This window comes from Acanthochromis polyacanthus, chromosome 16 (assembly GCF_021347895.1).
Source record: "Acanthochromis polyacanthus isolate Apoly-LR-REF ecotype Palm Island chromosome 16, KAUST_Apoly_ChrSc, whole genome shotgun sequence".
Classification (NCBI taxonomy): Eukaryota; Metazoa; Chordata; class Actinopteri; family Pomacentridae; genus Acanthochromis; species Acanthochromis polyacanthus.
Genome location: NC_067128.1, coordinates 22327068 through 22352719, shown reverse-complemented (window position 1 = coordinate 22352719; position 25652 = coordinate 22327068). Strand labels below are relative to the sequence as shown.

General features: G+C 42.1%; 1 protein-coding gene across 1 annotated transcript; it reads right to left on the bottom strand.

The window, feature by feature from the left end:
- Positions 1-1925: 1925 nt before the first annotated feature.
- On the bottom strand, positions 1926-24905 carry gpr176 (G protein-coupled receptor 176). Its single transcript, XM_022222254.2, has 3 exons — positions 23965-24905; positions 11463-11712; positions 1926-3971 (listed from the first exon to the last, which is right to left on the bottom strand). Exons 1-3 carry the CDS (start codon positions 24182-24184, stop codon positions 2726-2728), a joined length of 1716 nt encoding a protein of 571 aa, XP_022077946.1. The 5' UTR covers positions 24185-24905; the 3' UTR covers positions 1926-2725.
- Between the last annotated feature and the right edge of the window lie 747 nt (positions 24906-25652).

Below are 25652 nucleotides of genomic sequence, written 5' to 3'. Positions count from 1 at the left end.
GTGCTACTTCTTACAGAGACTGCAAAGAAGATTAAACTGTACTTTTACAGTCCGGACTGCTGCTGCTAGAAGCTGCTATTATTTAACATCATGCAACCATGATTTCTTAACTGATCTGTGTGAGTCAGATGAGGAGGGACAGTTTCAAGCTAATAGGAGATGGGAATTTTCTGTTAACAAGCTGTTGGACGCCCAAATTCAGGAGTTGTTCTGCTAGGAGAATACATTAGAGCTTTTGTGTAGGGAGTAAGCCACTGATCTCTTATTAATACATCTAGACAAGCACTACTCCATCAGTCACAACAAGTAAATCCCTTGGAACATGACAAAAGCTGTTGCTTTCTCTGAAAAGTCAGCCTAGACTGGAAATAAACTACACATACAGAGGTTTTACTGTGTGCAGTAGATTACATTTGATGGTGCCTTATGTAAGTATTTCAGTTCCAAAAGAAGTAGTAGATATTTACAATGAAGCACAGAAATAGGGCACATGCAGAATATTTCATTCGGTTTCACTCCCTAACAATAAAATTGGATGTTATTAAAATAGGGAAAAGATGTTTTCCTAGAGATTTTGATCCTTGTAAAGTGAAGTTTGCCTACATTTCTATTTACCTTAAGGACTCTTTATTCATGTTGGCTTCAGTTCTTGGCATAGCTCAGTGGGTAGAGTGGCCGTCTTGCAACGGTTCAATCCCCCAGCCTGTTGTGCTAATGTCAAGGTGTCCCTGAGCAAGACACCTAACCCCTAAGTGCTCCAGGGGCGCTGTACTGCAGCTGACCCTGCACTCTGCCCCCCCCCCCCCACCACCACCACCACCACCACCAGATGGGGGATATGTGAAAATCAGAATTTCCCGTTGTGGGATTAATAAGGGATATAAAAAAAATTTAAAAATCATTTTTGACTTTATAAAAGGTGCAATATGATGAAAGGCTTCGGAGCAGCTGTTAAACTGACATGGTGGAGAGATTACCTGTTACTTCCAATATCAAGAAATGATTCTGAGGACAAAGACAATTTTATTCAACACCCGCATCTGTTAATCACTTCATAAATTTCCTACTTGTTCTCTCTTTAATACCTTTTGTGTACATCAGTGTCAGAAGATCTTTAAAGTCCTTGTCGACCTTGTGGTGATGGGTCTCAGCACAAGCTGTATCTCTGTAGCTATAGTGATTGCAGGAGTGAAAGGTAGAAATGTTTGCTTTGAATCAAATCAAGGGGAAAACACAAGCAGTAGTGGAAGAAATCAATGACCTTCCTGTTTTGTGATCGCCACCAACATTTTGGGCTCAGTATTTCTACAGTGTTTTATATGTACCATAGATAATATAGTAGACAGCAGCAACTGTCCTTATGCAGTCATAACCACCACACAGCGTCTCAGAATAAACATATTACTCATCTCATCTTTTTTTAAGTGCTGGCAGTGGATATTGTTTCAAGTCAGGTATGACTGCACAATTATGCCTGATAGCAGCATGGGTAGGATGCAGCATAGATTCAGGTTCTTTGTGGACATAGCAGGGGATTGTGGGTAACCCCAGAGGGAGTTACGGCTCGACAAATATTTGAAGTGCAGCCCAGCTTTGTTTGCCTCAACCAAAGGTTCAGACTAAAGCTGTTACTGGACAATTATGATAAGATAAGTTCTAAATTAAACATAATTTCTCAGCTTCTGACAATCTACAATATGCTTTTTTAAATCTCTCCTATTACTTGTTTTTATTTTTGCCGTCATTTGAATGAGCAACTGATTTTCAGGCAACCTGGGAGAAATCAATAGAAATGATCAACAATGATTAAAGGGTCCCTGGTCTACTTTTTTTATTATTCTTTTTCATCAAGCAAACAAATAATCTTCCATTTACCCCATCTGTCTCACACACGTTGTGTACCAAAAACTACACTAAAACACAGGTAAATTTGGATCATTTCATATTTTCAACATGTATTTGTATACTGTACATCCGCATTTTCATCAAAAGAAATTAATTTAAAGTACAAATAACAACATCAATAGCTATCACATTAGAATAAATAATCCAAAAGACAAACTTAAGGAACAATGGGCAGCAAGTGGTGCTTTAATCCGAAACATTTTAGTAAGATTTGTCAAACATGGTTACAAAAAGAGTCTCACAAAGGCTAAATTGAAAGGACTGACACTGAGCTGTGTTCATCTACAGAGTGCAATCACAGCACAACCAATTTACAAGATGTTTTGTTAGGACATTCACTATCCCCGTTTGAGTATTTACTGCAGATATAATCCAGTATCAGTGCATCCCTCAGGATAATTGGATTTGTACAGGGCATTCATTTGCCAGCTATATTAAAAAATAATACATTCAAAAAGGTATCTACATTATCAATCATGTAGCAGTTGCAGAGGTTGCTAATTATGAAACTGAATCAGTCAAGCTTCCAGTGAAGTTAGATTGAACTGACATAGTTATCACAACATTATAAATATTTGATATCAAATTTGTCCAATATGAAAACTGCAGTGCCTCATGCAATGGGCCTTTATGCAGTAAAGTGGAAAACCTGAACTTTGATGATGGCTACAACTGCAAACCAGAAAAACATAAAAAGATTTAAATTGACCAAAAGACACCACACAGACATCAGTCTCCTTCCTTTTCCAGGCCTGATGGAAGACGTCAACCCTGCAATGAATTGTGTCTGCTGCTGCACATCAGAGGCCAGCAGCAGAGCTCATGGGTCCACAGTGGGAATGGTGCTAACCTTGTTGTTCCTGCTGATCCGACGTTCAGGCCGTGGCCTCGGCAGTTTGGTCTGGATCAGCTCCTCAGGTGTGTTACCCAGGGGAGGCAGCAGCCTCTTCTTGCTGTTCCTGGTCTCAGGTAGCCATTGAGGGGGCAGCTCAAATGGTCCAAAACCAAACTGGGGGGAGTCCTCTGCTTCTGTAGGTGTAGCAGGTGCCACTTGCGATGAAGAGGCATAAGCACATGTGTGGACTGGAGAGGCCCGGGGAGCTATGATTGAAGGAGGGGCTTCCTTGGTGATGACCAGCCCTCCTCCTGTCCCTTGGATGCCCTGCAGAGGCTCCTTTTTGGTGATCGCTTCACCTCTGAGGCTCCCTAGTCTTAACCCAAGCCTCTGCTCCTCTTTGGGCTCTGAGCAGCATCCTGATCCTTGAGAGGGGATCTCATTCTCCACATCTTCTTCCTCTTCTTCTTCCTCAGAAGGTCTGAAGATCTGTTGTTGGCCAATGTTAAACATCTCTAGAAGCTGGCTCCCAGAACGACCAGCTGTTTCCAGTTCCACCGGCTCCCCAATCACCCCCTCAGCCCCCAGAGATGCCAGACCCCCAGTGCTGACCACATTACGACGGCTGTAACGTCTGTGAATCCTGGCCAGTAGGTCCAGCCAGCTATGGCGTGCTGAGCGGTTAACAGTCAGAAACAAGAGTGGGCTGGTGAGCAGGGACACCTTAGGGAGCCAGAGAGCTGTGAGATACAATGAGGTTGGCAGCTCTTTGGTGTCTGCCAAAATGGTTCGATAAACCACCAAGGCCCCATAGGGGGCGCTGCATGCAGAGAAAGCCAGCACCACAGCCAGCAGAGTGGCATGTAGCTCGGCTTCTCTCTGGGACACATACGGAATGGAGATGCTGTTCTGAGGAGTCCGCAAAGCTGCAATGATCACCTTTTTCTTCTGGCTGGCACTGAGCGCTCTGCGGATCAGAAGCATGAAGAGGAAGACCAGAGCCAGAGGGAGGATCACCGTGGTGACGTTGTAGATCAACACATACACCATGTGGCCCAGGGAGCGGGCATGGTCGTCTGAGCAGGAGGAGGTGACATACACATCTGTCACATTGGTCACTGCAAACACAGGTAGGCTGGCCACAGCTGCATGGACCCAGATATAGATGACCAGATCTCGAGATCTTGCATCTGAGATCTTCCTCTCTAATGGATACAGCACTGAGTAGTATCTACAGGCAGAAAGACAAAGTATTTCAGCTTGACATCTTGTATAAGGGTCATAGTTTAATGTTTTGGGCTTTGACTTTTGTTGGTCAGACAGAACAACATGTCACCAAATTAAGGAACTCCAGTAAAAATTAAAAACCTTTAGTACATAAAAGAATCACATAAAGTATGTGAAGAACCATTCGCTAAATAAAGAAATTCTTCAGTTGGCACTTTGAAGAACCAGAGCTCCTTATTTTTCAAGATATCCCCATCAATAACTAATTTTGTGGGCATGTACCTAATGAAGAATGTTTATTCCATTATGACACTCTCACTAAAGGAAGACTTTTAAGTGGTTTTGCTGTATCAGTAAGATGGTGCAGGTACAAAACTGAACTGGACTGAACTGCAGGCTGTGTTTACACAGAGCAAGTGGGAGACAAGTTAAAAATCCATCCATCCATTCTCTATACACCACTTTATCCTCACTAGGGTCGCGGGGGTGCTGGAGCCTATCCCAGCTGACTCGGGCGAAGGCAGGGGACACTCTGGACAGGTCGCCAGTCTGTCGCAGGGCTACATATACAGACAAACAATCACTCTCACATTCACACCTACGGACAATTTAGAGTCATCAATTAACCTCAGCATATTTTTGGACTGTGGGAGGAAGCCAGAGTGCCCGGAGAAAACCCATGCATGCACAGGGAGAACATACAAACTCCATGCAGAAAGATCCCAGGAAAGCCGGGATGCGAACCAGCCCCATGTCTTGGTAAAATCCTCACTTGGAGCCCCACCTGTCATGACACTTGCCTGATCTCTGCACCAGCCCCCGGTAGTCCAGCCCCTCCTGCCCGGCCGGAGCCCCCGATCTCTCTGGTATCCCCTCTGACTACCATGATCTAGCACCAGTATTTGACAAAGACCAAGCCCTGTCACTCCCCCTGCACTGACCTTACAATTGCGCCATCGAGTTAGTAAAGGACGCCCCCCTACCTAGCGGGAGACTCTACAACCTGTCGAAACCAGAACGAGTAGCAATGGAAGAGTACATCCGAGACTCATTGGCAGCAGGCATAATTTGGCCCTCCACCTCCCCTGTCGGCGCAGGATTTTTTTTTGTAGGGAAAAAATATGGCGGACTGCGGCCCGTGGTAGACTACCGGGGCCTGAACAAAATTAATAAATACCCACTTCCCCTTCTGAACTATGCCTTCACCCCACTTCATGGAGCAACCTTATTCACTAAACTGGACCTCAGAAACGTTTACCACCTAGTCCGGATTCAGGAGGGAGATGAATGCAAGACAGCTTTTAACACCCCCCTTGGCCACTATGAATATCTAGTGATGCCATTTGGTCTTACCAACACCCCAGCAGTCTTCCAGCATCTGGTCAACGACGTCCTTAGAGACTTCCTGAACCGGTTTGTCTTTGTCTACCTAGATGACATCCTGGTCTTCTCCCGCGACCTGGAGGAGCACCGTCGGCACGTCCGCAAGGTGTTAGAGCGCCTCCTAAAGAATCGGCTCTTCATCAAAGCAGAGAAGTGCATCTTCCACGTGTCGACGGTGCCCTTCCTGGGTTACATCATCGCCGCGGGGAAGATCCGGATGGACCCGGCCAAAGTAGCAGCGGTGGATTGGCCGGAGCCCAGGGACCGCAAGCAGCTCCAGCGGTTCCAGTGCTTCCCCAACTTCTACCGCCGCTTCATCCAAAACTATAGTCTGATCACCGCCCCTTTGACCACACTCACCTCCACAAAACACAAATTCATTTGGTCCCCTACTGCCCGTTCTGCTTTCTTGACCCTCAAATCCCGCTTCACCTCTGGCCCCATCCTGGTTCAGCCGGACCCTGGCCAACAATTCATCGTGGAGGTCGATGCCTCGGACACTGGAGTGGGGGCGGTTCTGTCGCAGCATGCCGGCGGGGATGACAGGCTCTACCCCTGTGCATTCTATTCCCGGAAACTCTCGCCGGCCGAAAGAAATTATGCAGTGGGAGATCGGGAGCTTCTGGCGGTGAAGTTGGCGCTGAAGTAGTGGCGACACTGGCTGGAGGGGGCCGAGCAGCCATTCCTGGTGTGGACCGACCACAAGAACCTCCAGTACCTACAGTCAGCTAAAAGGCTCAATGTTCTTGCTCCCTGTTCTTTGAGCGTTTTCATTTTTCCTTGTCCTACCGCCCTGGAACCCGTAACGTTAAACCCGATGCCTTGTCCCGCGTCCATTCAAAGGAAGACACTCCTAGGACCCCTGAACCTATTCTATCCCCCGGCCACCTGGCTTGCCTCACGTGGGACATCAAATCCACCGTTAGACGAGCCCAGCAAAATCAGGTCTTTCCAGAAGCCAGTCCCCCAGGAACGATGTTCATCCCGGAGGCCGTCCGCTCGGACATCCTCCGGTGGAGCCACTCCAGCCAGTTGACTTGCCACCCAGGGGTCTCCAGGACGCTAGCGGTTCTGCAGCGGAGGTTCTGGTGGCCGTCCATGGGCAAGGACTGCCGAGAATTCGTTTCAGCCTGCTCCGTCTGTGCCCAAAATAAAACCACTAATCAACCACCTGCCGGCCTCCTTCACCCCTTACCCATCCCACGAAGACCTTGGTCCCACATCTCCTTAGATTTTGTCACCGGTTTACCTCCATCTCATGGTATGACCACTATTCTGACCATTGTGGATCGTTTTTCTAAATATGCCCATTTCGTATCTCTATCTAAACTCCCATCAGCCCGTGAAACCGCTGACCTGCTAGTGGCCCACGTGTTCCGGAACCACGGCATCTCAGTTGACATAGTTTCGGACCGTGGGCCCCAATTCACCTCTCAGGTCTGGCGCACCTTCTGCTCCGCCCTGGGGGCCAAGGTCAGTCTGTCCTCAGGATTTCATCCCCAAAGTAACGGCCAGACGGAGCGGCTGAACCAAGAAATGGAGGCCACCCTCCGGTGCGTTGCATCCCAAAAACATAGCTCCTGGAATCCGAATCACCGACACTGGCGTTCCCTCCACCATCAGCGGCTGCCGGCTCGCTCCCCTCCCCTCCTCGACCACCGCACAGCTCCGGCCACCAGGGTTCCAATCCGCTGCTCACCGTAACACTTCGGTCCCCCTCCAGGACCAACAGCGGCTGTAGCTCCCCAGCGCCGGCACCCCGAACTGGACTCGATCAGTCACACCCCTCCTGCTCCTCCTCAGTCTCTCTGCCATCCTCAACACACCAGTAAATCTTCCCTTTTTCACCTAGTCTGCCTGGTAGTGTGGTTCTCTGCACGGGTCCGTCCTTTAAGTTGTGACACCCCACAAGTTAAAAATGTAAAAATTACATATCTATAGTATGTGGATCTACCATTTTCTAGTATTGGCAACATCTGTGGGAACTTTGGAAAACATTGTATTTGTTGGTTTCAGCGTTGTTGTTTTTTTTCATTTTTTGTGAAATAAGTAATCAAAGAAATTATACTTTGGTTGTGCTGTTCTAATAGAGGTGCTGGACTTTATCTTGTAGACGAAAGTAAAAAATTAAAAAAACAATGGGGAATTTGACCATTTTAGCAGCGACTTTGAATGTGCTGAAAGGAACAGAATGATTTGAATATTCAGTTCAAATCATGAATATTTAACACATACTTTTTTTGAATGGGATGAAAGAATTTTCTTTTCATTTATTTGCGGCATGGTGACTTATGCACACCTACCACAGTATCAAAGTAGATCTCCTGATATCTGCATTACAGATAATAGTATGTAGAGTGTCTGTCATCCTATTGTTGTACATTAATTAAAAACAAAGCAAGGCACATGAAAGACTAATATCACACAAAGGACTGCCTCTTTTGTCCTAATGTATGATTATGTTTGTATATGAACCTGCAACTGTGCTGCAGTCTCAACCTGTCTGTACATCTACAACCTTGATTACCCTTCGAGAGAATTAATAATTCATTGGTTTGATATCATTCTGACTATACTAGTTGCTATGGAGGCTACAGAGTCTTTGTAGCAGTGAAACCAAGACTCAGACGAGACTTCACCCACACAGGATCTCACTCAGTCAGCATAAAAACATGATTGAAACCCACATGTATAAAAGGTAAACTCAGTGTGGTTCTGTTGACCTCATAGCATCTTGCATAATTTTTGATTTTGCAGACTGAGACTTAGTCATGTTTTGTGATGCATTGTGTGTACACACCACAGTCTTCTAATATTAGCCTATTTATATGAATATAATATAAACTGCAAGTGTTTTGTACATGCAGATGTAATGAATTAAATATTCAGAATAAGGAGACATCTGAGCAGGGATTTCAGAGAGGCTAATGTTAATGTTTTTAATTCAGGATAGATCCTAATGTTGTGAAGTCTAGCATGGAAGAAAAAGGTTTTGGAGGATAAGTGTCTCTCACTGACTAATCAATCCTGTATGATGTCACTCATAGGTTTCCTGAACAGTGGTGGTTTTCAAGCTCAGGATGGTGGCATCAGCTGTCTTTATCTTGGCTGTGTCTGATGCCACAATGCCCTGGTTAATTAAAAGAGAAGCTAAGAGATGGAGCATGACTGGGGCTGCAATGGGCCACACAAATGCCTCTGGGTCATGGATAGTCCAGGGACAAAGATTAGGCCTTAATCCATGGCAATTACCTTGTCACACAATTTCTGCTGTTTGTCACCTGTATTTTTTTTTTTATTATTTTAGTGAGAGAGAGAGAGAATATTATTGTCCTTATTGATGCTAGTGGTAGCCCACACGGCTACCACTAGCGGTGTGGGCTACCACAGAAACCTCCAGCTTCTGTGTGTTTCCCTCCCTTCTGACTGTTGATCAGTTTTATCTGTTTTTATCTGTTTGGTCTTCTCTCCCAATTCGTTCGCTGTGTATATATAGTCTTGCATTTTCCTTTGCTTCCCGTCACTTCGTCCTGTTCGTTCTCTTGCTGAATCTCCTGTTCTCCAACCTGTTTTAGCAGGATTTCTTCTGTATGCTCCATGTTTTGCCTGTTATGTCTTTTTGATTTTTGGTTCTCTCCGGAGTTGTGTTTTTGCATTTGAATTAGTTCTTTTTGAGATTCACATGAACTTTTAGTTTGGATTTTACCCTCAGCTGCTTTTCTGTTTGCCCCCTGCCTTTGTAAACCCTGCCAAGTGTATTTTGATTTAAGTTCTAGTTTTGACTGATCAAATATGCATAACTTAATTTTATAAAGACAAATATCTTCATTAAAATAAAGACTAGCTACAGAATCAGATACCTGGCACTGTAGAGAAAGCTTTAAAAAAAATAAACAGCCATAATCCAGACAAAATTGTACGTTTCAGTCAAATGGATAAACAAGCATAAGATTGTGTGATTTTATTTATCTTTTTAAATACTAAAAACTGTAAATATTGGATAAGGCTGTGCCAGTACAACAGAGGTAACAACAGGACAAGGGGAAAAGTTTTTTACATTTCTGTCAGGCTGAAAAAGACAGATAGAAAAATATTTCCACATGAGAAAGCATTACTTTTAAAAGAGTGTGTGTGTGTGTGTGTGTGTGTGTGTGTGTGTGTGTGTGTGTGTGTGTGTGTGTGTGTGTGTGTGTGTCTGTGTGTCTGTGTGTCTGTGTGATTTTATGTGGGCAGCAGCAGCAGCCCTGTCTGAATGCATTGGTTACATCATTTAGCACTGCATGGAGGCCTGGAACACATGCTCCATTGATTTCAATCCTCTACCCCCTCTTATCCACACTACAGGGTGTAGATGAAGATTGAAAAAGGTTTCTTGCTTCACAAACAACAACTATCTTCCAGAGTTTGACCCCCATTTGAAGCTGCTTCACTTGTGTATTTAATACTCCAAGATGCTTCAGAAAAGTGTTCCTCCAGCTGACTCACAGGGCAATGTATTGATAAACTGATCTGTGCATTGACTAAAACAGCCCACTTCTTCCAAGTTTCAAGTGAATAAGAGGAGTCCATTAACCTTTTACAAACACATATTTCAAAATCTGTAGCTTCGACTGCATAGCTGAAGTGAGAAAAAAACACTCACCGTACTCTGGACAGAGGGCTCTTCTGTTTTTTATCTGTTTTATAAGAGGTGGATTTTAATCTCAGGTGTAAACTACAATTACTATTGTGAGCAAAAGTTTCTATGCACATGTAAAAACTGTGTATCTCATGGCAGCCAGTTTCCAGTGACTCCTGTGAATCTTGAACCTCTTCATTTTCTATGTTGGAAGATCTTTCATAGATTTATTACATGTCTCCTGGAAATATGACAAAATCTGCTGCATCAAAAATATACATAGAGCTGTTTGAACTCAGAACAATCAGTTTTGGTGATGGAGAAAGTTGTGTTAATCTAATTTTCTTGGTGGCATGGCCACTTAATGTTTTGTGAATATGGCCTATTTGATACATTCATTAGACTCAGCCACAAACACTATAATGGGAAAGTCGGAGGAGCAGAGTGCTGATGTGAAAAAGAAAATCACTGACTGAAAAAAGTCAGGAATATCACTTGGAGCCATTTTTAAGACGCGTCTGTTCCTAAAATCATCTGTGCAAACAATTGTTTCAAAGTATCAAGTGTGTGGAACAGTTGTGTCACTGCTACCATCAAAACAAAACACAAAATATCCCCTGTTGCTGAGAGAGAATTGGTCAGGAGGGTCAAGAGTCAACCAAGAATCCCCAAAAGGCAGGTCTGACATGAATTAGAAGTTGCTGAAACACAAGGTGTCTCAGTGTCTACAGTGTTTTACCTTACTATGAGCTGTGTGGCTGCTGTGCAAGAAGGAAATCCTTCCTTCAGAAACATCACCTTAAAGCTTGACTAAAGTTTGCTGCTAATCACATGGACAAAGAAAAGGCCTTCTGGGTCAAAATTCTGTGGTCAGATGAAATAAACAATGACAATGACTAGAAACATGATTAGAGAAGAGAAGGTGAGACCTTTAACCCCAAGAACATCAAACGTCCCATCAAGCATGGAGGTGGTAGTATTATGTTCTTGGGCAGTTTTGCTGTCAGTGCATTGGTGCTTTACACAAAGTATATTAAATAACGAAGGAGGATTACTTCCACATTCTTCAGGAAAACCAAAAAACATCAGCTAGAAGGTTTGCTCTTTGACACAACTGGGTCTTCAAGCATGACAATGACCCCAAACACACGTCAAAAGTTGTAAAGAAATGGCTACACCAGGCTAGAATTAAAGTTTTAGACTACCCTTTTCAAAGTCCTGACTTAAGACAACAAATTTACTTTCACTTTGGCTACCAAAAGTGCCTAGTTGAGGTGAAAATGGCCGAGGGACATTTAACTAATTTAGCATTTCTGTGCTTTTTTTTTTGACCGTGCAGATTTTACTGTATTTTTTAGGAGACCTGTACTGCCACGATACATATGGTCTTTACAAGTGTATGTACACTTTTGTTCACGACTGTATCTATGATTAAAGTATGTTTTGTCCCTGCCCACTTCGTATGTATGCAGTGAAAAAGATTTTTGAATTAACCTGTCAAGTGCGATGGCGCTGAAGCTGAGCACAGTGACGGAGCAAAAAAGTTTATGGAGGAACTTGAGGGCCTTGCAGAGCAGCAGGGTGTGAAGCCACCAACAGCGAGGACTGACTCCAAGTGCCACGTCGAACGGAATGCACACCAGGCAGGCACAGATGCCTGAACATGCCAGGTTCTTGATGAAGCGATTGGTCACAGATTTAAAGACATTCGTGCAGCAGGTGCACCACAGCACCGTGGCATTACCTGTGGGGAGGGGCAAAGAGGTTCAGAGCTTTATAATAAGATCAGACATACAGTGTGTTTCCTGATACACTCACGCCTTAGTAGAAGAAAATGAACTTGTTGCATCTTTGCTTTTATTTGGTTAAGGTTTGAATGATTAAGTAACATCAAAATATCACATGCAATATGAACTTAAAACTAAGGGTTTTCCAATTATTGACTTAACCAATTATCACATCAGATATTTATCACTTTATTGTTTATCTGTATGTTTTGAGGTTTCTGTTGGAGTTTTTGCACATGTATATCAATTCCAAATATTGGTAATTGGTCCTTTTGATTACTAATAATAAACATTGGGCCTCATTCATGAACGCGTTCGTAGAAAAGTGTTCGTAAGAACGGCTTTAAGAACTCCCAAGAGAAAAGTACGTCGGATTCACGAAGCGTTCTTGACAAGCCAAATCTGTTCTTAGGAGGGAGATGCGCCGGATTCAAGAACAGTCTCTACGAACACCCTCCCCTCTCATTAACATGACATTTACATTGTATTGACTTGTAAATGTAAAAGGTACACCCTCTAAACTTCCTTATAAGGCAGCAGCAAGAGCGTGTTTGAGACACGTGAGCACTGGAGTGCAGGTGAAACTCCGCCCACCAGAGTGATGGTCATTTCCAGCCCGGTCTCACGGGGATTCGTGAAACTGTCACGTCAGTTTTTGTTTCGGTTTCGTGCGCACCAACACGATGTCGTCATGTTTTTCGTGCCGCTCACCACGAGCGAAACCCGCTGTGGTAATCACATCTGAAAGTGGTTTATACCAGCGGATTCATGACGATCTAAGCTGTCCATCGGCGTTTGCGGCTGCCAGCAGCCATTGCAGCCGCCAGACATCCGGTTGCAGCGGCGGCCGCAAACGCCGATGGACAGCTTAAATCGTCATGAATCCGCCGGTATAAACCACTTTCAGATGTGATCCGGCCGCTGTTGTGGCCGGATGTCCGGCGGCCGCAATGGCGGCCGCGGCGGCGACCGCAAACGCCGATGGACAGCTTAGATCGTCATGAATCCACCGAATTTGCATAGGAATTTAAAGAATGTGTGGCGGCCGCGGCGGCGGCCGCAAACGCCGATGGACAGCTTAGATCGTCATAAATCCGCCGGTATAAACCACTTTCAGATGTGATTACCACAGCGGGTTTCGCTCGTGGTGAGCGGCACGAAAAACATGACGACATCGTGTTGGTGCGCACGAAACCGAAACAAAAACTGACGTGACAGTTTCACGAATCCCCGTGAGACCGTGTTGTCATTTCTGCAGATGGCAGAGCTTCAAACAGCCAATAAAGTCTGACCTGAGACAGCTAAACTTTTATACTCAGAAAGGGTGTGCGTCGTAATAAAACACCCTCTGCCTCTGCTGCAGTGACAGGTAAAACTGCCCAGGCCATGTCCGCCTTGTCTCCCCGGTCAGCGCGCGCGTGCACACCGGGGCGCGTGCACACCGGGGCGCGTGCACACCGGGGCGCGTGCACACCGGGGCGCGTGCACGTGGCGGCGGTCATCGCGCGTGCACGTCGTAGTGGTCATTGCGCTTGTACCTCCCACAGACCTCCAAACATGTTAATGTGACCAAGTGCAGCTTCAGATCTAAAATCTGATTTTGAGTTTAACTGGCACTGAACTATAAAACCATTGATCACTAAAATTCACTAGAATAAATCTAGTTTTAAATTAAATAATGTGTGGTAATATTTGAATCATTTTAAGAAAGAATTTCAAATTTTTGGATCAGTTTTGACTGTAACAAAATTCTAAAAGAGCAGATTTTTTGTGCGTAAGAGTCCTCCTGAGTGTTCTTAGAATTTGTTCTTACTTTTAAGAACAGGTCAGTTAAGAACACGTTCGTGAATGCCAAAAATCTTCTTAAAAAGCCTCTAAGAACAGATTTGTTCTTAAGAACGCTTCATGAATGAGGCCCATTGTTATTAGTCTGTGCGTTGGTAACATGGCATGATTGCACATTACCAAAAAGACTTTCTTGGCAGAGATGTTCAGACTGCTACTTTATTTTGAGGCTTTGCAAGGAAGAGGGAATTCTTAAATGTTGATGGAGAGGCCTGAACATTTTAGGCCCTAAAAGTAAAGTGAAGATGCTTAGCAATATAATGCCAAAGAAATGATTTATAGTCCAGTATCGCTGTGACATTCATGTCCATGTAGACTTTCAGCCATTACTGTTTTAATACTGACAGATGAATCTCAGCACAGAGACAGAGACTATATATACTCAACAAAAATATAAACGCAACACTTTTGTTTTTGCTCCCATTTTTTATGAGATGAACTCAAAGATCTAAAACTTTTTCCACATACACAATATCACCATTTCTCTCAAATATTGTTCACAAATCTGTCTAAATCTGTGATAGTGAGCACTTCTCCTTTGCTGAGATAATCCATCCCACCTCACAGGTGTGCCATATCAAGATGCTGATTAGACAACATGATTAGTGCACAGGTGTGCCTCAGACTGCCCATAATAAAAAGGCCTCTGAAATGTGGCAGACAGCGTGTGTGGCGTCGTGTGGGTGAGCGGTTTTCTGATGTCAATGTTGTGGATGGAGTGGCCCATGGTGGCGGTGGGGTTACGGTATGGGCAGGCATCTGTTATGGATGAAGAACACAGGTGCATTTTATTGATGGCATTTTGAATGCACAGAGATACCGTAAAGAGATCCTGAGGCCCATTGTTGTGCCATACATCCAAGAACATCACCTCAGGTTGCAGCAGGATAATGCACGGCCCCATGTTGCAAGGATCTGTACACAATTCTTGGAAGCTGAAAACGTTCCAGTTCTTGCATGACCAGTATGCTCACCGGACATGTCACCCATTGAGCATGTTTGGGATGCTCTGGATCGGCGTATACGACAGCGTGTACCAGTTCCCGCCAATATCCAGCAACTTCGCACAGCCATTGAAGAGGAGTGGACCCCCCCAATAAAACAAAACTGCACATTTCAGAGTGGCCTTTAATTATGGGCAGTCTGAGGCACACCTGCGCACTAATCATGGTGTCTAATCAGCATCTTGATATGGCACACCTGTGAGGTGGGATGGATTATCTCAGCAAAGGAGAAGTGCTCACTATCACAGATTTAGACAGATTTGTGAACAATATTTGAGAGAAATGGTGATATTGTGAATGTGGAAAAAGTTTTAAATCTTGAGTTCATCTCATAAAAATGGAAGCAAAAACAAAAGTGTTGCGTTTATATTTTTGTTGAGTGTAATTTAAAGAATACTAAGACTGCATGGACCAAGGAATCAGAAGTATATCTTAAAGCCAACTAATGTAATAAAGTCTATTTTTAAGCTTTTTGTTTTACAACTTACACCATTATAACAAAGAACTGCTTGGAGCCTTTAGCCATTAGATAATTGTTGTTCAAATGCCAAATTGCTTTAATTTGCCCACAGAGAAGGGCAAGGTAACCACAATGATACAGGTTCGGTGTGGATTGACATTCAAACTCACTAGTAATCCATACTACAAAAATTCAGGAGAAAGTTAGAATTTAAGGTCATTATTTGCAGGTGCATAAAAACCATTGTTTCCTTTGAATGTTGCAAGCCTCCTTTGCACTTCCGTTCAACAGTTTAGGGGTCCCCCAGACAATTTCATGATTTCCATGAAAAATCACACTTTTATTCATGTGCTAGTATAGTTGCACAAGGGCTTTCTAATCATCAATTATCCTTTCAACACGATTAGCTAACACAATATAGGAGTGATGGCTGCTGGATATGGGCCTCTGTACCCTATCTTGAATTTCCCTCAGGATTAATAAAGTATCTATCTATCTATCTATCTATCTATCTATCTATCTATCTATCTAAGCTTTCTTTTAAAAATAACAATGACCCAAAATTTTAGAACGGAAGTGTATATTGAGTGTTTTCTTGGAGCCAAAAATGTAACAAGTTCTAGATTTGTGGAAATATAAAATTCATTTCTCATCTGTTTAAACTGATTGTCACCTTTTAAAGTCCTTTAGGTGAAAAAAAATGTGGAAATGTGCACGAGGGACAGCATGGATTGGCAAAGAACTGATAGCAGAGCACAGCTTTCCTCTGTACTTCACCAAATCCCATCTAAAGATTTTCTTTAAAGACAGGGAAGGATTAATTGGTTTCCAGTAATGGTTTTGTGAAGATAGATTTCTAGCAGACAAGATATTTCAATAATGTGCTGCATAATGATTCTCTTTTCCAAATGTAGAAATGAACTAAATCTAAACTGAGTGAGCCAACATACAATCAGGTGCAAGCAACTAACTGTGGCATTTCTATATTTAGATCTCTCCATAATTTGGAGCAATGAGATGGTAATGACTGTTTATTATATTTTAAAATGTGACCTTCATATTTCTTGTGACGCACTGACCAATGTCTGGTCACGTAAGGCCATGTGTGATACCAGCCCCTTCAAAAGTAATTACCCACGGAGTGTCGGCTGTACCTTCACAGTCAGAAAAAGAGCAAGATGTTCTGAAGTGAAGAAAACTGTGGCTTATTTGTTTCTGATGTTAGTCAGTGTTCAGAAGAAGACATAAGCTGACCAGAGCAATGCACATTGTCAGTTGATGTTTGAAGGGAAAAATGTCGTTAGAGTTTTCAAAGATAAATGCAAGTGTTCTGAAATCAGCTCTGCACTATAAAGACATGGTGATATGACCTTAACAATCAATTATTCTGGAGATTACAGATGGAAGTGAGAAGAACTGTCTGAAGAGAACATGGCATGCTGTACTAACTGAGCAGGATTTCACTGTGTAACGGAGCAGCACATGGGAGTAGCGTTTCGGGGAAATCCTAATGTAGAAGTAATTAATGAAGTACGCTCTGCCTCTGCAGATTGAGCAGCATGTGTGACTGACTCACAAGGGGTGATGGAGTTAACACAAATATTGAGAGAACTGCCATGAAGAGAGTGCTTGTAGCAAATATGTCTAAATTTCTACATGTGGAGATTCTACTGTATTGATATTTTATCTTCTCATTAATGTAGCTGTTGATTAAGGCATTGATTAGCCAGTCTTTTTGTTTCAAGAAAAACAGTAAGCAGTAAAGGAAAAGATGTCCTACAAACTATTACTGCCCTCCAAAACAACCTGTATTTCCATTTTATACAGTCTTCACAATTGATTGTTACAGAAATGAGTCATTCGACGGGCTTTGTATAAACCACTTTTGAGTTTGTGTTTCATCAGGTTTTTAAACCCAGCAGCTGCTTGGATCTGGTTATGTAAAGGGGGACATAATCGGGAACATAATCAGAAACCAATATTCACTCTTGATAGCAAACATTTTGCAAACAAAGGTTTGCTGTGTCAGACTGGCTTTGTTCATTTGGCCCTGAAATTTTTAGAGGTTTCTTTTTAAGGGTGACAAGAATCACAATCTGCATAAAGTCCGTTTCAAGAACATGTTTACAATTGTCATTTAAACAGTTTTTTCAGACAAAAACATCTATACTGGACAATTTTCAATTCTTACTGTCTACAATGTGGAGGGAAACCTGAACCGTATGTAAGACACGGAAGTAGCTTCAGGATCTGAAAAGTGAAACCAACGTGGAAGTGCCTTAATCCTGCATTTTTTTTCTAACATCGAGCAGGAAGTGACTCCTGTGGTTACAAAATGAAGCAACTGTATAGAAATGTGAGAAAAAGACCACTTCTCACAATGATTTGTTTTAGTTACCTTACTCTAACCATATCATAACTACAGTCTCTCCCTAAACCTAGATGACCGAGATGGACATTGTTACTGTAACATCATATAATATAACTGGATATAACTGATTTCTGCTGCAAAGTTGGACATTTTAATCAGCCTTAAGGGCCTTTTTTTTTTAAAAAAAACTGATGTTTTTGGCATTTGTTGCATGAGCAAGAAAAGACTAATAGGAATGTGAAGAAAAGGAAGCTACAAAAAATCACAGGAAACAAGTGAAGAAAATACAACAGGTAGTTTTTATCTTAACTTCAAACAGACTTTGTTGTCAACAAATCGCTGTAAGTGATATGTCCAATGTGAGCATGGCTTGTGACAGGAGCACTGTGACAGGCTAACACAGCTGCAATGGTGTGATGTCACACCCTTCTAGAGGCTGCAATACAGGTGCTATATTTGGGATCACAGCTCCAACACAATGTGTAGAAAAGTATGCACTGTGACAATTTCAAGGAATTCCCACCTACACTGAAGAGTTTCACTACTGTTCGAAAGCTTAGGATCACTTAGAAATTTTTGAAAGAAATGCATTTTTTTCAGTGAAGATAACATTAAATCAATCAGGAATACAGAATAGACATTGTTAATGTGGCAAATGACTATTCTAGCAGGAAACAACTTATTTTTAATGAAATATCTACAAAGGGGTACAGAGGCCCATTTCCAGCAACAATCACTCCTGTGTTCTAATGGTACATTGTGTTAGCTAATGGTGTTGAAAGGCTAACTGATGATTAGAAAATCCTTGTACAATTATGTAAGCACATGAATAAAATGGTGAGTTTTCATGGAAAACATGAAATTGTCTGGGTGAGCCCAAATTTTTGAATAGTAGTGTATCTTTACAAAATGAAGTGCTTCACAAACTGTGACTAAGTGATGAAATACGTGCCCTTGTAAGTCTCTTCATGCGGATGATACTGAGGCCTGTATTCTTTTATAGTCAGAGGCTGCATTGTCTCTGAAATCACTTTGTCTCACACTGCCTGAAATACTCACCTGGCACTTGAGGAACACCTTGGCAACCATAGTCACAGTCAATAGGGGAAAAGCACAAATATGGCGGCTTTAAGAAACAGCAACAGTTAAAAAAAATGAAGAAAAAAAGAAAAAAAAGACTTTGTTGTTCTGCTTCAGAGTAAGTTGTGTTATCTCTAGATTAGGGTTAACAAGTCCAGTGAAGCCCACCAGAATCAAGAAACATCCAGATGTCTAAACATAGTAAGACTCGGTGTGAAACATCATTAACACACTTAACAGCTTTTCAGTTACCTCCCGGTGGTGTTGTAATGACTTCAGTTTCAAGGGCAGCCTTATTTCTGAATGGTAACCAACAGTAGATGGCTGTAGAGTCAGTTAGTCCAGATCACTTCTCACAGGCCTGATTACAACTGCTGGTAATGTCTGCCACTGCCATGCACACTGTGACACATTACTTAGATCAAAAGTAACGCTCTGATCTGTCCTTTATCAGTAAACTGCATAACTGTCTCTGCTTCTTACTAGTAAAAGCAAAAAAGTGATTAAACATTTTGTAAAATACAAATATTTCTCATCCTTCTGATGAGACAGTTGATATAATATTATGTTTGTAATTTGAATTTACTGCGGTTTAGAGGAACTTGGTGTATTTTGAGATTTCAGCAGGGCTGGGATGAAAATTTTTCTCTGCTAACCAGGATTTTTTGCTAAGCTAGGCTAATCACCGTTTGGCTTCAGCTCTGTACTTGACAAATCCTCTCATTTCAGTCTCAACTATTTATATATTTAACTATTTCTTTAAAGTGGTGGCACCAAATCAGCTCATCCAGAGATCCAGATCGTAAATCAGCTAATCAGTCTTTTTTTTTTAAATTTTGTGGTTCATAAGTGAAACTTGTCAATATGCAATTTTTTTAAATAGGAAAGGCCTAAGACTTCAGTGGGAAAATAAATTTAACTATTCGGTTGACATGATTAGCAAACAAGGTCTGTTATCTAAAGGTTATTGACCAAAAAAGGTAATCTACATAAGCTCTAATATCCTAATTATGAAATTTGTGTTTCATATCTAAGGACGCTAATGTGGAGACCATAACTTTGTAAACATTACCATGATCTACCATGGATCAACTCTTATGAAATCAAACGTTGTAGTTTAACATGGCTAACATGGTTATAATTTTATTGGAGATACCAAAAGTGATCGACTATGTCTGATTTTTGCATGACAAAACTGTTCGACACCTAGAAATATGTATTTCATCAAAAGGTGCACCATAAAATACATGGAGTCTTGGGTTGGAATGTTTCTCTCAGTAGAGACAGCATGGTCGAATGCTTAAGAGGATGGGGAAAAAAAGCTATGTCAACTGATCTGACTTGAGGATACCGTGGTGTTATATGTGAACCTCGACTACATTTATCTAAGCTGTATTAATGATTTGGACGGTTCAGCTAAAACAACCTTTCACCAAGAAAATTGCTGTTATTTCTTCAGTCAGTTATACAGCTTTTCTTTAGGAGACAGAGAAAGAAAGAAATTACACCCCCCTCTAGACAACAGAACATGATGAAACCAACATATCTTGTTCACTTCTGATAATTGCTATCTGAAAATTTAAAAAAAATATGTGCAGCCTTTTAAAAAAAAATTATACTACAAAACCTTTTTTGAAATCAGAAAAATATCAGTTTTGATAATCCAAACCTAAAAGACAGCCCTAGTAATTTTGTTATCGAGATTATGTAAGTATTAGTGGATAGTAAAGGAGAGCCCATTATAATTACTTCCACTATTTCTACTTGAATGTTATCACTGTGTGTCTTTTAGTTTGAAAGAAAAAAAATGTACTATACGCTGAAACATTAGACCACCTCTGCCTTTGCGTCCTGACCCTAGGTCTGGACTCTAGCGTCCCTTTTCGACCAAGCTGATTCCAGTGCTAGTTCGGAGCCAGTGCCTGACTTGGCACCAGTTCTTTGTGTTTCCACCACCCAAGCACCGGCTCCAGGATCCAAAAACTGGTACTTTTCAGGCACCAACTCTTTGTTGGGCCAGAGTTAAAAACCGGGTACGTCATGGACTGGGGGTGGGGTTACGATGACCAACGATCAATGGTGGAAACACAGAATTACCACCTTTAAATAACTGAGCAAGTAGTAGTAGTAGTAGTAGTGGTAGTAGTAGTAGTGTTTAGTGTTAGATTTTTGAAAACAGGTAGATATGGATGCCAGTAGCATGATTGCGGATGTGCCCATGCAACAGCTGACCTCTGCCTTGCAATTAGCCTTAAGATCATCTATAAAGATAAACACAAATAGTATCGTCAACTTATTGTGTTTGTTAAACCGCTAGTGGAAGCTAAGTAGCCAAGGTAACGCTAACACGTTCACTGTTAAGAATCAAAACATTGTAGTCGCTTTTGCCTGTGACTGCAATGAAGACATGTAGCTGCTAACAGTTTGATTATGTATTTCTGGATCGCTTGCAAAGTCAGGAACAGCAGTTGCATGGTTACGATGCGTGAACATTGTTGAACGACTACACGTTTTACAGTGATGCACTGACGTGGCTCTAACTTGGCTGCTTGCCAATGGAAAAGCAAACCAGTTCTTAGGAGACCCGAGATTTGAACCAACTAAGCACCAGCACCAAAGTAGCACCTGGTTCATTTTAGTCAAAAAGGGGTAGACCTTTGAAGGTGTCCTAAGATATCTGCAGGGTTCTCACCAGGACTTCTTTACAGCGTAACGGCAGGTCCTTCCGCACGCGCACGCGCAATAGCCTTCATTAAATCTCGCGAGCGGCCAGCCCAGATGTCAGCCAATGAGCGTCACGCAGATGCTCTAAATGCTCATGATTTAGGTCACAATTCACCATACATGGCATCACGGAAAAAACCTAGACATGCTAATTGTAACCCCAAGATTGGAAGCGTCTCTTAATTTTAGACGGGAACGGGTCAATCGACAGGAAAGTACAGCTGAGGTGGAGAGACATAAATGAACCTAGATAGGCACCCAGTCGATAAAAACAAATGCACATGGTGTTATCTGTCAAAATAACAGCGTAGCGGCCCTAATCACAGCGTAATCTTGTAAACTGACAGTGTAACGGCCCGTTACGACAGCGTAACGGCCCGAAATGCGCTGGCGAGAACACTGATCTGGTACAAAAATATTAGCAGCTGGTCCCTTAAGTCCTGGAAGTTGAAAGTCCGAGCCGTCAGGGCTCAGATCCCCACTGTTGACCAGAAGCACCCCACAAGCCTTGCCCTTTAGGAGGAGCTGTGACCTGGCTCTTATCAAACTCACGCAGGTCACTGCACCTGCCCATTTTCGAGGACTTCCCAATCGAATATATATTCTTGATCCTTACATACGCTATTATGAGATGACTGGAGAGATTAGATGTAGATGTCATATTATTGGTCATAATGTTATAGTTCATTAGTGTCACACTAAATATTAAACATACAGAGAAAAAAATAGGCTTTTTGAGCCATGTTGCCAGAAGGGGATTTTATTGACCCTTAAGCTTCAATGACCCCGCGATGCAGCACTGCACACTCAGAGGTGATACTGAATAATTTTTTGACAGATTCGGCATCAATTGCACCGTGTTTCATCATGGTGAACTATATGTGCATGCTGCAAAAAGTCCACCTTCCTACTGAGTCCATGCCTTTCCAAATAACACTAGCAATCACGACCAAGTGTATTTTCTGTAGTGGGGAGACAACATGTCAGCCACATTTGTGACAAATAACACATTCATTTGCAGTGCTCATTTTAGGCTGGAGGATTACGTTTCTGTCGGCCATAATGATGAAGGGGCAGGACTGTGTGAAGCTGATGTGTTAGTGTGGTCCATCACTTCACTCCTTCCTCACTTGCATGATCATCATCAGTTGTAGCCTGGGCTTCTACTTGCACCAGCAGGAATAGTTGTTACAAAGGCAGCACAGATTTAGTTCGAAAGATGCTTAAAATAATAAGTAGTTATTATTTACAAATTTCATGGTAAAATAGGTCACAAACATCTGTCAAATTTACCACCACAGTCCATACACGTATAAAATTTTGCCAGTCAGTTTGCATATGTCTGGTCACCTTGCATTTAAATTCATACATACTTAATGTAATGCTGTTTAGAGCGGCAATAATACATTAGTTGCCACCTACATCTCCAACAATTTTGATAATCAATTTTTCACTGAGTAATTTTTTTCAATTCAATCAATTTTATTTATATAGTGCCATTTCACAAGATTTGTGATCACAGGGCACTTTCAAGAAAGAAGTCCAAATTTTATAATTGCAGCTTCTAGAATATACATATTGTTTGCTTTCTTTCTTCCTCTATGTCAGTCAACTGAATATCTTTGGGTTTGTGGACAAAATAAGACATTTACCATGCTGGGTTTCAGACAACACTGATCAATATTTTTCACCATTTTCTGACACTTTTTAAACAAAACACCTAATGAGGTCATCGAGAAAATGATTGAACAATGAAACAATTAAAATAAATGTTAGTCACAGCAATGACAAACACTAGTAGACTACTTGGTCTCTATAGTTAAGTGTCCAAAGTACTGGTCAAGCAACTATCTCTGACTTCACTTTACCAAATTCATAACATAATGTAGGATGCATAATAATCTTATGAAATACATGAATACATTTCCCCATTTGTCTGGTAAAATGTATTAAAATGTGGAGAGGACCAGGGACATTGGCTGTGTAGACTCGCAGTCATGGAAATCCGAAGAGCAAGAAGGCGACCGCAACTTAGTTTTTCGGTTCTTGAAGAAGGTTCACCTCTCATCCGGGAGGCTTCTTAAGCTCTGAACCATTAGTTCAGTCTACTTCTAATGAAAGTCTTCGGGCTACAGTGACATGCTGGCATTTTTAGTATTTGCAGATGGGAAACCTGGGCATTTTACCTGTTCATGTAATGGGATAGTGTTTGCAAATTAAGCTGATTGTAGGTACCAATAGGTTGACTAATAGCTAGGACTTGATGTTTACTGTGTCAGAGACTGAAGCTTTGAATGGGTAATGACACCAAAATTGAGGACTTGTCTTATGAGTGTCACTTAAGATCTGTACTGTGTTTTTGAGAGTTGAAATTAATTTCTTAGTTTTATGATTAAGGGAAAAAAGGGCTATTAAAATGGAAAAGAAGACACTATATTATCAGTCTGTTCAGTCTGTTTCTTGGAACTGGTGCTTCCCTACTTGCTATTTGGTGCAAACTGCCTCAGACATTTATTTATTCTGGTACAAAAGACGTTCCCACAGAAAAATCCCCATGACCCAGATTGAGAAATCAAACTATTGAGGCTTTGGGAGAACAGTGAAGCTACTGTTTTTGCCAAGCGGTTCAAAAATGTGCCATGATTTAATGAGTGAAATGAGTCTGCAGGATACTGCGTTGTCTTAATGTTCGCCTGTATAGCTTTGTTTGTATGCGCAGACTTACCGAGCAGCGAACCTATGAGGATGAACACCTGGATGATGGTGCTGAAGTCCCGGTATGCTTGTTCTCGCAGGAGGCGCTGCTGCTCGTCCAGCCCGGAACCCTCTGCGGCCGGACCACTGTCCCAGCGACTGGACGCGTTCAAGAGATCCAACCAGAGGTGAGCCGCCGTGAAATTGACAGCACCGTCCCCCACCGTGGCTGCCCGGCTCCCACTATCCATGTCGGTCTACTGAGAGATCCTGGCGGCTTCGAAGAAAGCTGACAGTGTCAGCACTGAAGAGGCATTCCTGACCTGCTCCTCTGCATGGGAACAGGAGGAATAAATCTACATCTCACTGCTGCTGTTGCACAGGAAATGTCAATGAGGATGCAGGACGGACACATGCAAGCAAAGCCTGCAGCTGCCAGCGCGGTAATGCTGTTTGGTCGGTAATTAAATACGAGGGAGAAACATGGTCAAATCAAAGCACGGGGAGGTGGCTGGAATCAACTGGAAGCACCATCATTTCCCTCAGTGGATGGCCGAAATCAGAGTCAGTGAAATCCGAGCACAGCGTGTCTGGATGGATGCTCCTCTGTGATCCTCAGCACCTAAAACCACACCGGCGTGACAACTCTCCTTTCCGGGGATAAAGCCTGCGGCACCAACAACACGGCAGCATCACTCCTATCCGTCCAAACTATAGTGTCTGACAGGCTGTTACTCCTGCTCCCGCTGCCAATCGCACTGTCGGAGGCTGTTTATTGGTAGACTGGATGGTGTGGGGAGACTGCAACTGAATATTTCACAGCATTGAAGTGCAAGACTGAAGAGGAGAGCCCCTCCTCTCCTTAGAGCACCAAGAAACTCCACTGAATCTTATGAATGACAAGCACCATGGAGGAAGAGGAGGGTGACTAAATCAGAAGCAACTGTAAAGCAGCAGATGTCCGTATCAACCAAAAAGATAGCAATCTGTTTTATCTTAACCCTTAGTTGGATGCATAAGTGGGTCAAAAATGACTCTGTGAGGTAGTTTTCTGACAATATCTTTGTAATGAAAAGTTGTTGTTTTTTTATTTCATATACCAGCGATTCCTCAAAAAATATGTTTTTTGAAATCATTCTATTTCAAATTTTAAGTTATCTTTCAGACTTGTAAAGAAATTGTACTATTGGAGGGATGGAGAATAGCAACTGTTCTGTGTGATGTTCTTCTTTTTCAATTATCAAAAATGTTCAAAATCTGTTATAAAGTGAATAATAAATATATGTCAAACATGAAATCATTCTTGTGTGGACAAAAATATAATACAAATGATAATGCAAATTATTATTCTTAACCAAAATGACAAAAGTGGCATAAAACACACTGATTCTTTTATGGGTCATTTTTGACCCATTTAAGGAAGAGTGTAGGGTCCAATCACTGGAGCATCTAAGGGTTAAGGAAATATTCTTTCTTTCTTTGGACGGGACAGCGTGTATAAATAAACATGCATCATTTTTAGATGAAAGAGCTTACATTTCCTTTAAAAAAATGCTTCTAACCATTCTATAAATCTTTATGTTGGACAACAAGATGGTAAAATGATCAAAGTAATTTTAACTTTACAAAAGCTCTCCTCTTTTACACTACTGCTGCTGCTGTCTTGTTCAGTCTGTACTTTCACAGGAGCTCAAGAAATTCCTCTTTGGTTTGCTGAAA

What these genes read in the sequence shown, in the direction of transcription:
- gpr176 (XM_022222254.2), bottom strand. Translation starts at nt 24,184, where the DNA reads ATGGATAGTGGGAGCCGGGCAGCCACGGTGGGGGACGGTGCTGTCAAT. An exon ending in CCTCATAGGTTCGCTGCTCG is followed by an intron (nt 11,713 to 23,964) that starts GTAAGTCTGCGC and finishes CCCTCCCCACAG; the next exon opens with GTAATGCCACGGTGCTGTGG. An exon ending in AGCGCCATCGCACTTGACAG is followed by an intron (nt 3,972 to 11,462) that starts GTTAATTCAAAA and finishes TTCTGCCTGTAG; the next exon opens with ATACTACTCAGTGCTGTATC.